The following is a 13,923-nucleotide window of genomic DNA, read 5'->3' as shown; positions in this document are numbered from 1 at the left end:
TCTGGAGGCGTTTGCATCAGAACTCTAAATCAAGCAAAGCTCCATGTGAAAGGCACTCCTGACTTGCAGAGGGGGTCACAGAAAGGGTAATTTTGTTACGCTATTGAAAGAATAAAACAATCATTAATGAGCTGTTCTTTGCATTGGTGAAGCGACTTTTATCTGGAGACGTAAACATATTTAGGAGCATTAGGAAGAAGAAAGATCTTTGATATTGCTCCCTTAGGGTTGGTCGTTCAAAATTCAGAGCTTTGGACCCTGACACTAAAAGCAGGAATTGCTTCTGGCTCCAGTGAGACCATGTGAGCTCTCAGCACTTCATAGGGCTGGTGTGAGAACTGGGGTGTCCATGACGCAGCAGCTAAAATTAGTTAAAAAATAAAAAAAAAAAAGGAGAAAAAAGAAAAGAAGAGAAATCTTGATGGGAGAAAGTATCAAACCCAAACAACCTGCCCAATATCAGTGGCCGATGCAGGAGTAAAGTCCTGCTCTCCTCTCTGCTATTCCCTGTAGCAGAACCGTGTTGAAATCAGTAAATATTGGGCAACTTTGAACACTCAAACAATCCTGCCCAGCAGGGTATCACCCAGAGAGCTGCAGCACAGCCTCTGAGCACATTGCAAAGATCAACAGAGCTGCCTGGTTATGGTATAAAGTTCAATTCCACGTGAAGAATCATTGCATTTGTGTTCCTGTCAAGCTAGGAGGCTGTTCCCAGGAGGAAACTTTGGGAAGAAGCTGTGAAAGGGAACACCAGTTAGTGTTTGGGCTGGAGCTGATGAGCACAGGACTCCAACTCCCATAGACCCATGTCACTTGTTTCTCCCTCATTCCTCAGCTCCCAGATCTTTTCCCCTTGGTTCCCACTTCTCTTCTGCAGTCAACAACCATGGCTGCTCCTTGGGTGCTTTCAACACAAAACTAAGAATGGCTTCAAATGGTTTCAAGTGGAAATTTGGGAAAATAATAGCAAGGAGACTCTCCTGGAATAAAAAAAAGGCCCCTGTAGAGTTGACAAGGCTGCAGTAATGAAAGGAAATTAGCTCCTCAGTTTAGCTTTGGGTAGAGCCTGTCAAAATCTGTTAAAAAAATGATTATATGATTTTCCCTTCCCTGACCCTCTAACACTAGAACAAGTTTTAAAATGAAAAATGTGTTGTGCAAGGAAGTTCTTCTCAAAAATCATTAATTTTTTTTTATAAGAAAATAAATCCATTTTGGTGTTGGCCACAAAGCCTAATATTTTTTCCTTTGGTTTTTACAAAAGCTTGACATTTTTATCAAATTGGCTTTTCTTTTGTGCAAGGTACAACTGAAAGCTCTCCCCAGGTAACAGTTATCACAATGATGATAACACCACAAGGTAAATCTGCCCATTTCATGAATGAGCCCAATTTTTATTTCTCTTCATCACAAAAGTCATCCCACATTTGTTGTACACATTGTTGGTTGCTGTGTTACGGGACATATCACCAGGTATCAGATGCTTTACTCTTGCAGAAGCACTTCTAATGGAGATGGAAGCTTCTGTTGGCTGAATTTTAGAACAACAGCAAAAAATAATAATAATACGAAACAAAAATATCATCTTCAGCTGCATAGCAAATATGGATCAAAAATTTAACACTGTATCAGATCACAAGCGTAAATATACCTCACCATAAATAAAATTCATTGTACAAAATAACTCAAGCAGCTTTTCATACAAATATGGTACATTTGACAACAGTTTTTGAGAATATTTTCTTGGTTTTTTACACCTTCGATTCTTTTCTCTTTTGTTCTCCAATACACATGAACCTACTGGACTGGAGTAATGCAGGAGGAAAAGGACTAATGTTGTTCAGTGCTACTAAGTGCTGTCAGAATTTAAAAGGAAAACCACTGAAGTGCTGAATTTGATCTAGTTTGCTTCCCCTTTCTATTGCAACGTTGCAAGTCAAGTGTAGCATCATCCCAGAAAAGCATGTGCACTGCCAACAGTCACATTTTATAAAGGCAAAGCCAGAGGGAATATTAAAATAACCCAGTCTGACTTCATTCATGACACAGGCCATCCTTTCTCCTCCCTGTAATTCCTCTATGGATCCAACAACCTGTCTTTGGAGTAGACGTTCCAAGTGGTGGCTGGTGAGTGCTGGGCAGTTTGCAGACTACTTTAGCATAAGCAGGAAAATAGAGGTAAAAAAGTCCATTCCCATCAAGTCCATTGTCAGTGGACTTGGGAGGATTCAGACAGGGCTCAATTTCCCTAAGAAAACAACATTAGAAGTCTGCAGATTATAAAAGACTGAAAAATACAGGACTGAAGCACAACTGCAAGGAAGACTCCCAAACTTGGCAGAAAGTCTGCAAGTGTGGGGAATATCCCTGACCCCCTGGCAACCTGTTACTATTTAGCCCTACTCTTACAAATTTTTTCCCTATTTCCATTAACAATTATGATATTTAAAAAAGCACGTGAGGAAAAAAAAATCTATTTTCATTGAGTTGTTTAAAGACCTAAGCCTGGACCTTTCTCATAGACAGACAAAGAGGGTGAGAAAACTGAAGCTAAGGAATACCTTAATCCTTGAGATAATCAAAGGACAGTAACATCAAATCTCAGAAATTAAGACTGTGATTATTACTAGCTGATATCTCATACCACTTGAGCAACAAGGCAAAAGATCTGCATACACTCTACAGTCAAAACACTTTACATTTTGTTCATGCACTTTGATATTTTGCTCAAAACATTTAATCCCTTGGAATCCGGAGGGATTTTACATTTTTGCTAGCAAATGTGAGGGCAACAAATAGATTTCAACTACCTGTTCTTTCAAGTACAGCCTGTACAAGTATAACAACTTTCCAGTGCAACTGTGTTTTGCAGGGTTGCAGGGAATTGTGGCAAAACTACAGGAAAATGTAAACAGATTTACAGATTATTAGGTGAAATATCTAATGGCTCACTCCAGACCTAAACTGATGAAAAGAGGGATTTAAATTCACCTTACTATATCCCATTTTGTCTAGGTAGCTGAGACTGGGCCACTTGGTCCAGTCCATCCTTTTGTAGCAACTTCTTGTTCATGCTGGTTTCCAAGAAGACTCCAGCATTCCACAGCTTGTCAGATGTAATAGGACACTTAATTTGTGCTGTGCCTACAGGTGGCTCTGAAAGCCAGACAGGGATTTGTGCCAACTTTTCAGCAAGACTTTCATACCAAAATAACAAGCACTTGCTATTTAGGTCAGGAAAAACAGGATCTTGGTTGGATCTATCTTCCTTGCGTCTTGTTTTCCACAAAAAAATAAAGTGCTTGATTCTTCTCTTCCTTTTAAAAATATATAACTCTAGATACCCTCACTCCAGTACTGTAGAAGTGTTGGATCATGATGGAATGTCAGAACTGACATCCTTAGTGGAAGAGTAAGTAGAGAGCAAGCCCCAGATGCTCTTCTGCTGCTCTTCCTCTTGACATGGAGGAAAGAACTCGCCGTGCTGGGCTGGGTCCTTCCCTGCCATTCCAAGATTTCAGCCAGACTTCCTGAGATTTCATTTTACTCTCAGATTACTGTGCTGCACAATCTCCTCCCTGCAGCTGAAAAGGTCTGTCTCAGTAATAAAAGGAAATTCAAGATGTGAAAATGCCCAGCACTTGTCAGGTGTGGGGTATTGATTATTGATTATCAAGGGAGTAGGTGATGAGACTCTGGGAGCACAAACTCATGCCACACACCAAGATCTCCTCTTGCCAGCACTAGTTTGCTGGCTGTTGTTTCTGAAGACAAAAACTCCAGCTCAGATAGTTCTACTAATTAATTATAGGCTCCCTCTGAGAGAATGAATGCCCAGGCTGTGCCTTTTTAACATCTGTAACAGCATGCAGTTTACAAGGCATGATGAAGTGCATGGAATAAATATATATATTACCGCATCTGAATACAGCAATTTTTGCTGTGGCCAGGCTAGAGCTGAGGAAACACTGCCAGTGGTGAGGCTGGCATAATTTTCTCTTGGAGCACATGGTTTGATCTCCTTTCACATCAAGCACAAGATTTTGTATCACTCCAATGACACTGCTGAGGGTTAGAAGCAGGTTAGACCAGGAGTTATGAAATCCTCCTTGAAGTTCCACCTGAATTTGTTTTCAATATCAGGATCTTAGATTAGCTGAGTGGGAAAAGGCAACAGACTCCAGTGTTGTCTCTGAACATCTCCGAACTTGGAAAATTCTGGGTATTTTTTAAAGCTTATCCTATATTTTATCTTTTCTAGACAATCACATAATTTCTGAGTGATGGGAAGTTTCCTAAGCCCTGCTGGTAGTCACCATTCTCTGGAGAAAGGTATTTGTTTGCTGTGCCACTAGGAATTTGTCTAAACCAAGGGAAAACAGCGTCCCAGAACACACACAGATTACACACCCTGGCTCTCACCCTTGGCTGAAGAACAAAGATCCCACATGTTCAAGGTAACTACACCTACATCCTGTCAGCACCAGTGATTATTTCCACCCAAATCAATATGTTTCAGAGCACATTCACATGAATGCAGCCTCTTCTGTAGTCCACAGGAAATCTGGTTTATTGGAAGATAAACCAGACACATGGAAGATGTGTCTTCAGGGGAGAACCTCTGCATTAAAATAAGTGGATGTCCCATAGCATGGAAAAAGCCAGGCTGTTTTCTGTTTCCCCAGCTCTCTGAAGTTCTGAGGAGTTATCTGGTGACTGCATCATTGCTATCTTCAAGCCCACATGCCAAAGCTCATGAAAACAACTGCTGGAAAGGCCAAGGACACAGCAGAGAGCACAAAGCTGGGTGAGGTATCCATCCACGACCAGCCTGGCAGGGCTCCTCTGCACCCAGCACTTGATCCTCAGGGCACTGCCATGGGTGACATCCTGCCTTCACCCCTTCTTCCCTCAAAGAGCGGATCAGGGACTTGTCTTCAGCCCCTCCAGCTCCTTGGCTGGTGGCACATGTCACGGGGGTGTTGATTTGTCCCGCTGCTTCTGCGGTGGGAGCGGGTTCCCGGTGCCGTGGGAGCGTGGAGCTCTCCCACCTGAGGCTGCAGTATGGCTTCAGAGAGATGTGTGGACTGGGTGAATCACAGGGAAAACGGGAGCACTTCATGGAAGAAAAGCACATTTTGCCCACCCCCCCCCACCCCCCCTCAAGTCCGAAAGCTATGAGTAAAACCGATCACAGGGATGGCACAGAGGAACATGCACTCAAACGGGGCGAGGGGAAGCTGTGTCCTCGTGTGGAGAGGCAGACCCAGCCTCACTCCCTTGTCAGGCCTCACACCATCAAGTTTACCCCTTCCAGCTGGTTTGGGTTCAGTCCCTGCTCCCTTCCCAACCCACGCAGGGTCCGTGTCCACACTAGCAGGTGGTGGCCAGCGACTGGTGGATGGGGGGCTGGAAGCAGCGCACGTGCTCCACCGTGGAACTGTCTGTTTCCACCGACTTCATGTACTTGTTCAGGATGGCAAAGATCTCGTTGTTCAGGATCTGATACTTCCTGATCCTGTCGGCCATCTTCTTCAAGGGCTGGAGGGGTGGTGAGGGAGAGAAACAGCACATGAAGGGTCTTATGTCATCTGAGCAGCTAGGAAGTACCAGCACCTGTGCCCTGCTGCTGGAAAGCTCTGCTGAGGCAAAGCAGCTCTAACACATGTTCCTGTTCCACTTAGCACCTCGCAGGGACCGGTGACTCGCTTCATTACTGGGTTTGATGACTCAAGACAGAGCATTAACAGGATCACTGAGTGGTCCTAAGTTAACCACTCCAAAGTCTAGGCTCCCAGCTGCTTATTGATAAAGCCAGCGAGATCACAGGATGGTTGCTGGAAATACTAGCTCCTCAGGTCCAGCTTCCCAACCCCAGGAAGAAGGGAAAAGCTTTGGGAGAAAAAAGATTTGATTTTCAAGCTAATTAAAACCTTGGCCTCTCTGCTGAGACTGCAGATGGAAACCTTACAGCAAGGGCAGCCAGTAGGAATAAGATTAACACCAGGCTTTGTTGTAATTGATGAGTTTGGACAAAGCAAGATAGAAAACAGAAAGAAGTGTGCTGGTTTGGGGCCTTTGGGACCTTACCCTTCAACTTACCACGTTTTTTATGATTTCATCTTTCCCATCCTGCCTCTGCACCTTCAGCAGGTGGTAGCAGAAGTCGAAGAGGTCAAAGCGCCGTTGCTGTCCAAGGAGAACAATGATAGAGCAACCTGCCCAGTTCAGACCATCTCCAAAGCACTGCCTGGAGGGAGGAGCAGGGTGATGGGTGGGGAGACATGACAGGAGAGAGTTAGGCAACAGAAGTACCATGGCACCAGGAACTTTCTTGGGTGAATTCCTAGGGAAATCAGATTCAGTCTTGCTCCTAGAAAGTGAGTATACACCTAGAGAAAATGAACCCAGAGGGAGATAATACAGAATTTCACCCAGGCCAGGCTGTGTAGGATGAACCACAGGGTAAGATGGGTGAGGACACAGTACTGGGTTGTTGGCCCTGTCACCTCGGGCACATCCCTTTACCTTGCTCTTTCCTCCAGCTGTTCCGATACAAAGCTGAGCACAACCAAGTCCTTCCACCAAGGACCCGCACTCCCCCTGTACCTCCAGAGGCTCTCTCTGCAGCTGAGGGCACCCCAGGGGCTGGCTGGGGACACTCACTCTGCCGTGAACTCGTTGGTGCCCACGGGGATGCAGTACACGAACTGCATGGCGCTCCAGAGCCGGTGGAACTCCACGCACTCGTCCACGTGCATGACGCCGTTGGTGGGCGGCGGCCCGCGCCAGATGGGGTCCTGCAGGTAGCTGCGGATGCGCGTCAGGATCACCTCGAACATGGAGAGCCCGCAGCACAGCCGCTCCTTGGTCAGCAGGTCCCCCTCCCGGGCGATGGCTATTTGCTGAGGACAGGGACAGCCAGAGGGACGCAAGTGAGGATGTGACCCACGCCCACCGGGTTTAACGCTGCCTGGTCGCTCCCCAGGCACCTCGTGGGAGGTCCAACCTTACCTCCGATGGAACTTCCCAACAGGGAATGCTCATCCCTCAAACAGGAGGATTAATGCGGTGCTCTGCTCTATTCACCCACCTCAGAATCTTGTGGAGGAACTATGTACGTCAGAACGCCAGAGCTGAAGGCAAAGCTCTGACCAGAAATACTGATCCTTAATTCTGCTAGCACGCTGCTCTGCCCTGTTAATGCTACTCAGAGTTTTGTATCAAGATTTTCATTTCATGATTCATTTAATGGGTTTTGTCTCATGATTTCTGCAGATTATGAAGATAAAACAGGAGAGAACAGGGACATTTCGCTTCCCAGGACATTGCCATCATCTCTTCAAAATGCAGATAGCCTATGGCCCTCTTGATTTCTTTTGTAGTTAGGGTCAAAAAGCTCTGAGGAAGATGAGAAGCCACTGCAAACTTGATACTGAAAAACTTCTGGTTTATAAGAAAGCCAAATAATTTTTTCCCAGATGTGGAAGCTTTACACACGTGGATAATTTCTGTGACATCCCTGCACAGATTTAGATATACAAATCTGGAATAGCTCCACTGGATAAAGTTATTTTGGCTTTTACACTAGAGGCAAATTAAAGAGACCAAACCTTCATTTTGGTCCCACTGCTCCCCAGGAGGACAAAAAAAAAAAAAAAAAAGAGGAGGGATTTAAAACAGGCAAGCAGGGCCTTCCCCCAAGCTCACTGAGTGGTGCAAGTATGGAGGTCTTTCTCTGCCCTGGTATCCTCTCAGCTGCCCCATTTCCTGCTCTTCCAGGGGCAGGACTGACTTCCCTCTGCAGCGCTGCCAAAATAACTCATGAAATGGAGCTGGGTGCTGTTGGAGCCATGCCTGTGGCTGTGGGAGGCTCTGGCTCTGCCCTGCTCACCTCGGCAGAGGAGCGGCTGCACAGGCAGAGCCCTTCACCCTCCCACCCCTCTGGAACAGGCACACAGAACAAGCGTGACATTGACTGAGACCCTGCCTATCCCAGAGGACTTCCTGGAGCTTTAAGCAGTTTTAAAGCATTTGCTCCATTTCCAGCTGTCCCTGCAATGCCTATAAAAATGTTATCCCAATCAGTCATGATGGGGACTCGCAGCAGCTGGGACAAGGGGCAGGCACATGTCCTAGCCAGACATGAAGAACATGAATTATGCTTGGTTTACTTGGGTCATCTTCATTTCACTCTGAAAAATGCATGAATGTGCCTGCACATCCCCATTCCTGATTATCAATTTATGCTGGCAGTAACCTCAAGCATTTTTAGTTTGGTTGCTCTTGAAATAAGAAGCGTTTCAATTCTTGCTTGTGCCACAATTTCAAGGATGTTCTGGGGACCTCAGCTTAATTAGTGTTCAACCAATAGCAAATATCAAGGGAAAGCTGTCATCACGTGCAGAGGCCACATTTGGTCTGGGATCCCTTGATCTGTTAAAAGCAAGAACAGTATCACTGGTTCCATGGCACACACCTGCCTGTGTTTGCTTGGCAAGTAAAGCAAAGATTTATTTCATCCAGCTTTTTAGCTAAAGGCTGTACACTGCCCCTGTCCTCACCTGCCCCAAGCTCTTCTGGGCACAGATCTGCACACACTGATCTATCATGGCAAAATGAGGGCACAGTAGAAACAGAGCCATTTCAAATATAAATTAAGTGTTAGCATTACTGTTTGCTAAAACAGTGATAAAAGGGACACTTTTGAGAACAAACTTCTCCAGTGATCTTAGTACACGATTTCTGAAGAGATCTTAATTTAGAAAGGGATGCATCTGGCTTTCAGTGTAGCTAGTGCCACTCAGTTACACACATTCACAGACAGAATTTGGTTCTAAGATTCATCACAGTAAAACCAGTCTTTGATGCAGGACTACCATCCTAGGGTAGATACCTTAAGACAGGCAAAGCAGCTGGAGAGCTGTTGGTCCTGTGTTCAGAGCTGCCTCACAGTCGGGGTCCCACTGATTTCTAAAACCAGGAGAGGAAGGATGCTCTCAAGGTAAATTGCTACAGGATGCCACTGTGCTGACTCACTGACTCCTTCTGTCTTCAGAAGCAAATGCTCTGATTATTTCCAGGAAGAAACCAGACTGACCAAGCACTTTTGAAAACCTCTCACTAAATACCTTTATGGTCAGCATTAAAAGGGAGAGCATTCCTTTAATGAACCATTTTGCCCCCCCCCCATGTTCTTTACAAATGGTTCATCAAACAGCTGCTTCTGGATTTCCACTGCAAGGTAATTATTTACAACAATCATTGGCAGTTTTCCTGCCATTGCACAAATCCAGTTTTGATTTTCCAGTTTTTGAACCCCCTTTACAGCCTGTTTACTGGTGAACTTGCCAGAACCCTACCCAAAACCTGCAAAAACCCATAGATCCCACTATAACATGCATGAGGCCACCTTTTGGGAGAGGCTTCGGGCAGGCAACTTCAGCTTAGATTCTGGACAATTGTGACAAGACATTTATGCATTCTGTAGGAAAAAATCCTGTATGGCCTGTGTCCAAAACTGCATTTCCAAAATGCATGTCCAAAACTGCATAAAAGGAGCAAGCTTAGAAGCTATGGAGGCACCTATAGAAAGCAATTCTTGTGTTCATTTACATTTGAGCTCAAAAAAAAAAAATCTGGTACCCAACTGTACCTGTGTGATGAATATGGGAACAGTTTACAGGAAAATAACTTTTTAGTGGGACATGAAATATCTTTTGTTTTCATCACCATTATAACTACAGCAGAGATAAGCAACGAGTGGACTCTAATAGCAGAATTCAATGATGATTTTGCATGGAAAGAAGGAGAGAGAGAAAGACCAACACAAAGACACGAAAACACAGAGGTGAATTGTTTTTCTCGAGCGTTTCCTTTAAAAGGAAGTGTCTACAGAGTAAGATAAAGTCCTCAGTTACCCAGCCAATTTCTCTGTTTCAGATGATTTCCAATGATGCAAAGTTCAAAATGTCCTTGATCCATGAGAAAAAAATACAGGAAAAAATAACAACCACTTTCTGCCTGCCATAGATCTGTCACCTCCTACACCAGCTGAGTGTTCGTTCCATTCCTTCATCAGTACATTACAGGAAAAGGGTGTTGATTCATTTGATACTTGAAAGATTTTTATCCCATCAACCCCAAGTAAATGGGCACTTGAAGTTTGATTATTACTATCAATGGAGCTCAAATTTTGCCCATTACACTGATCAGTCTAGGGAGATATTTCAAACAGTACTGAGTTTCTGCACAAGAGATCCTTCCCAAGCTGAGACCCACCTCAAGAAGATACTTAAATGGAGCCGTAATTTAAAGCATGTGCTGAAGCTCTAAGCATGTGCTAGGAGGGAAACCATTCTCAGATGTATTCCTTGACAGGGATGAGCTTAAATGGACCCCACTGCAGTCCTAAAACGGGATCCCCAAAAGTGATGGCAATAGATTGTTAGGACAGCCCTGCAAAGATTCTCCTCAAACCACTCCAGCAATTCTCCATCTTTTTAAAGTGGAGATGAAGAGGTTTTTGGAGCTGTTCTGATTCAGAACTGGCTTCTAGCACACTTGCCTTACAGCTCCCTGCCAACTCTCCTGACTGGAGGCAGCAACACACAAATTGTGTGCGGTCCCCAGACCAGCTCACAAATTTCCCTTCAGAATGTTTGCTCGGGCAAGGATTCGGATTTGCTCGTCCATTTGATGTTTTGTGGGAAAAATCAATCAATCAATCAAAAAAAAAAAAAAAAGGATCACTTTTCCCAAGGCCAAGCAGGCCATGTGGGGACTGCTACGAGTTTCCAACAGCCATCCCTTCCAATGCAATCCTTACCTGCGGAGTGCCCAGCCTCTCTATTAGGGGAACCAGGTGAAGTGGGGCATACTTGGCTTCGAGACGCTTCATGCGCACCTCCAAGCGTTCTCCTTCTGTCAAGCGAGCAGCAAACAGTGAAATGAGAGGAGGAAGTGGAGACCCGCAACTTTCCGCCGAGTTTGCTCAGAGCTGCCCCCCAGCAACCATCCGAGGAGACCGTGGCATCAATCAGGGAGCCAAACCACAGCAATGAGGGGCCAGTGATGCGGAGAAGGGAGGGATGGGCGAGTGCAGTCTCAGCAGCAGCTTTATCACACACGTCCAAAGCACGTCCCTGCTGCCGAGCACTCCTGCTGAGATGGGCATTTCATGCTGCCATTCTCCAAAGAGGCTGTGAAATGGCTTCCAAACCTTCAGGGAACCCCCGAACTGACTGAGGTTTCAGGTTGTAACTATGCTACAGGTAATGCACCCCTGGCTTTTGTTTGCACCTGACGTTTGGCTGTATCCACTGAGCTGTTTGGAGGGGGAAGCAGGGTCAGAGCTAATCCTCAGCAGAGATGGGAGAGAAAACAGCCTCTGGGCAGAGACCTCTGAGTCTGCCCACTGCTTCCCTCTCAGCTTCTTACCTTTGATGTAGACCCTGGGCAAAATATTTTGGAAGGGAGCAGCATGCAGCAAATCACAAACTTCTTCCTGGGACTGAGGCAGGAAGAAAGAAAGATAAAGTAAGTTAAAAAATACCTATGGGGGAGAGTGAATGGCTCAGGGGCCTGGGCAACACTACAACAATTCACACCTACAGCACCTATTCAGATCCAACCCAGCTCAGTAGTAATTCCAGTGTTTGAACTGAAATGATCTAAAACTGGAAGTAACACTTCAGCTTCAGTCAGGAAGTTTCCCTAACTCAAATAAGTTACTTCCTGCCTGTATAAGGCCAGACCTTTATGCTGATTTTCTGTCCTGCTTACTAGCCCTGAAAGTAAGAGGGGGATAGAGAATATGGAGGCTTCCATTTCATCTTACCCTGAATGAATTCCTGCAGCCTGTTCTTTAAGAGAGTGCCCAGGTGGAAATTACCCTTTGGCTTAGTTGTTTTAGGAAGTGTACATGAAAAATACACTGACATGTGGCTCTTATGCAAATAGGCACATCATAACTGCTCTGAAATTATTTGGTTGGTGGTGTGGTGTTCTCAGCCAGGGCTACCAGAATCCCAGTGGTGCGGGCACCAGGAAGAATAAAACAGAAGTCCAGAGAGGAATAACACCATGAGATGCCACCTTGGGGGATGCATGCCAATGCACTTGAGGAAAAAATAATCCCAAACACAGATGCACAAGGAGGAGAAACCTAGAAAGAGGCAGGTGGAGACTGAGGAGCGATGGCCGACAGTACATTGTACACGAGTCTGCAATGGAAAACAGCAGCGAGGAAACCAAAGCTGTTCAACACAGAGGCATCGTGTCACAACAAGGCTGCTCCTGCCAAAGCCTACTCCCAGGACATGCTTTCAGTTCTGAGCTCACTGGAGAGATGTAGACACACTGGGAAGCAGATCATGACAGCGCAGCAGGAGGAACCCGGGGCCCGGATGGAATGACTGGGCTGGGCCTGTTTGGGATGCAGGGGTGGACACCACCCTTCCAGCCAGCAGGACAGTGGAGCATGGAGCTGCAGGAGGCTGCACTGGCGCATGGATGCTGGGATGAGAGCAAGTTTGTGGGAGTGCAGTTTGTGACACAGTGCTGGAGGGACAGGAACAGTCTGGGGCCCCTCCACGGGCACAGAGGTGCTGATGCTAACAGAGTGGGCCTGCCACCTTGCTCATTTTGTTTGCAAAACACTGTTCATTCCTAGGTGAATGTTCTTCCACTGCTGTTTTCCTCTAACAAAGTGAGCATTTTCAGCCATTTGCAGCCTGCATTCACCTCATACCTGTCCCAAAATCAGTCATGTTATTAACAGACCTCTTCCCCAAGGCCCATTAACCGAGAGCACAAACTCTGCTGAGAAATTTCATCCCAAGCAACCCCTCATTCCTCAAACTTGAACAATAAAAAGGGGGTAAAATGCAGCAGACTGGATATCTGCATCAGAGCCATGTTTGCCAGCAAATACCACCAGCCTTAGATCACTCAGCTCTAAGGTAACTGCAGTATAAAAGCAACTCCTCCTGCTGCACAAGAGCTCCATTAGAGGGAAAATCTTGTTCTGTGATGGCTCTGTGCATCTGACATCCTACAGCAAGTGGGAACCAGTGCCCACTGCATGCAAAAGGGCTTTGCATTCCGAGCCTATTACTGCAAGGAAAAACAGAGGATCCAAGAGGGAGAGACTTTGTCTGGCACAGAAAGTAGGCAGATGTGGACTTTGATGGGCAGCCTTCCTTAAAGGATCCCCAAAACCTTAAAGGACTCCCATCATCTTTATTTTCTGCTATTCTAAAATGCCAGCACACTGCTGATGTACAGTTCCTGGGACTGAAGGAACATTTCTGCATTGAAATGAAAGATTTCTAAAGAAACCACCATGTCCCTTGAGTGTCCCATTAAAGATGTGATAGGAAAGGCAAATGCAGTACATCCAGCAGAAAACCCAGCACTGGGAACAGCAGGAAGCACTGACAAAGCCACAAAAAGAACAGAAACTGCCAGAATAAAGTTGGCAACTCTGGTCATTCTATAAAATTCTGTAACAGCCAAGCTGCTGGGTGATACACATCTCTTGTCTTCATCTTATGCAACCACTGCTCACTGAATGTGTTTGATACACTATACCAAGAATTAAAAGTCTCTAGATCTGGAGTTAAAATGCAAAGGCAAGGGCAGAAAAATCCATTTTGAGGACATGCAGAAACTTTTAGTTTTCTCTGTGCTCTATCTGTGCCAGATAAAACTTGGAATCTTTGAACTTTCTTATGGCTTTGCTCTGAACAAAACCCTTGGTTTTGCTTGGAAATTCTGCCTTAGGCTAGGGAAGTGATTTTGAAATATTTCTGGAAAAACCAAAACAACCCTGCTCAAATCATTATGACACAGTATGCCCATTTAATGTACAGCTGTGTTCTTGAGCACTCCTCAGCTGGCTCTGGGCTAAATTATGAG

General features: G+C 45.4%; 1 protein-coding gene across 6 annotated transcripts in view; it reads right to left on the bottom strand.

The window, feature by feature from the left end:
- Positions 1-1,363: 1,363 nt before the first annotated feature.
- Positions 1,364-13,923, bottom strand: part of CYFIP2 (cytoplasmic FMR1 interacting protein 2) — a 50,052-nt gene continuing 37,492 nt past the window's right edge. For 5 of the 6 annotated variants that reach the window (XM_038149925.1, XM_038149920.1, XM_038149922.1 and 2 more), the window contains exons 27-31: positions 11,443-11,515; positions 10,832-10,926; positions 6,670-6,908; positions 6,106-6,253; positions 5,377-5,544 (exon numbers count right to left, since the gene is read on the bottom strand). In XM_038149925.1, coding sequence (XP_038005853.1) covers positions 5,377-5,544; positions 6,106-6,253; positions 6,670-6,908; positions 10,832-10,926; positions 11,443-11,515 — 723 coding nt within the window. Of the gene's footprint in view, positions 5,545-6,105; positions 6,254-6,669; positions 6,909-10,831; positions 10,927-11,442; positions 11,516-13,923 lie in introns of all 6 variants that reach the window. The other variant, XM_038149924.1, reaches the window with a different exon arrangement.

This window comes from Motacilla alba, chromosome 13, assembly GCF_015832195.1.
Source record: "Motacilla alba alba isolate MOTALB_02 chromosome 13, Motacilla_alba_V1.0_pri, whole genome shotgun sequence".
In the NCBI taxonomy this organism is placed as follows: domain Eukaryota; kingdom Metazoa; phylum Chordata; class Aves; order Passeriformes; family Motacillidae; genus Motacilla; species Motacilla alba.
Note: the sequence above shows the minus strand (reverse complement) of the source record. Positions and strands in the feature narration are given on the sequence as shown.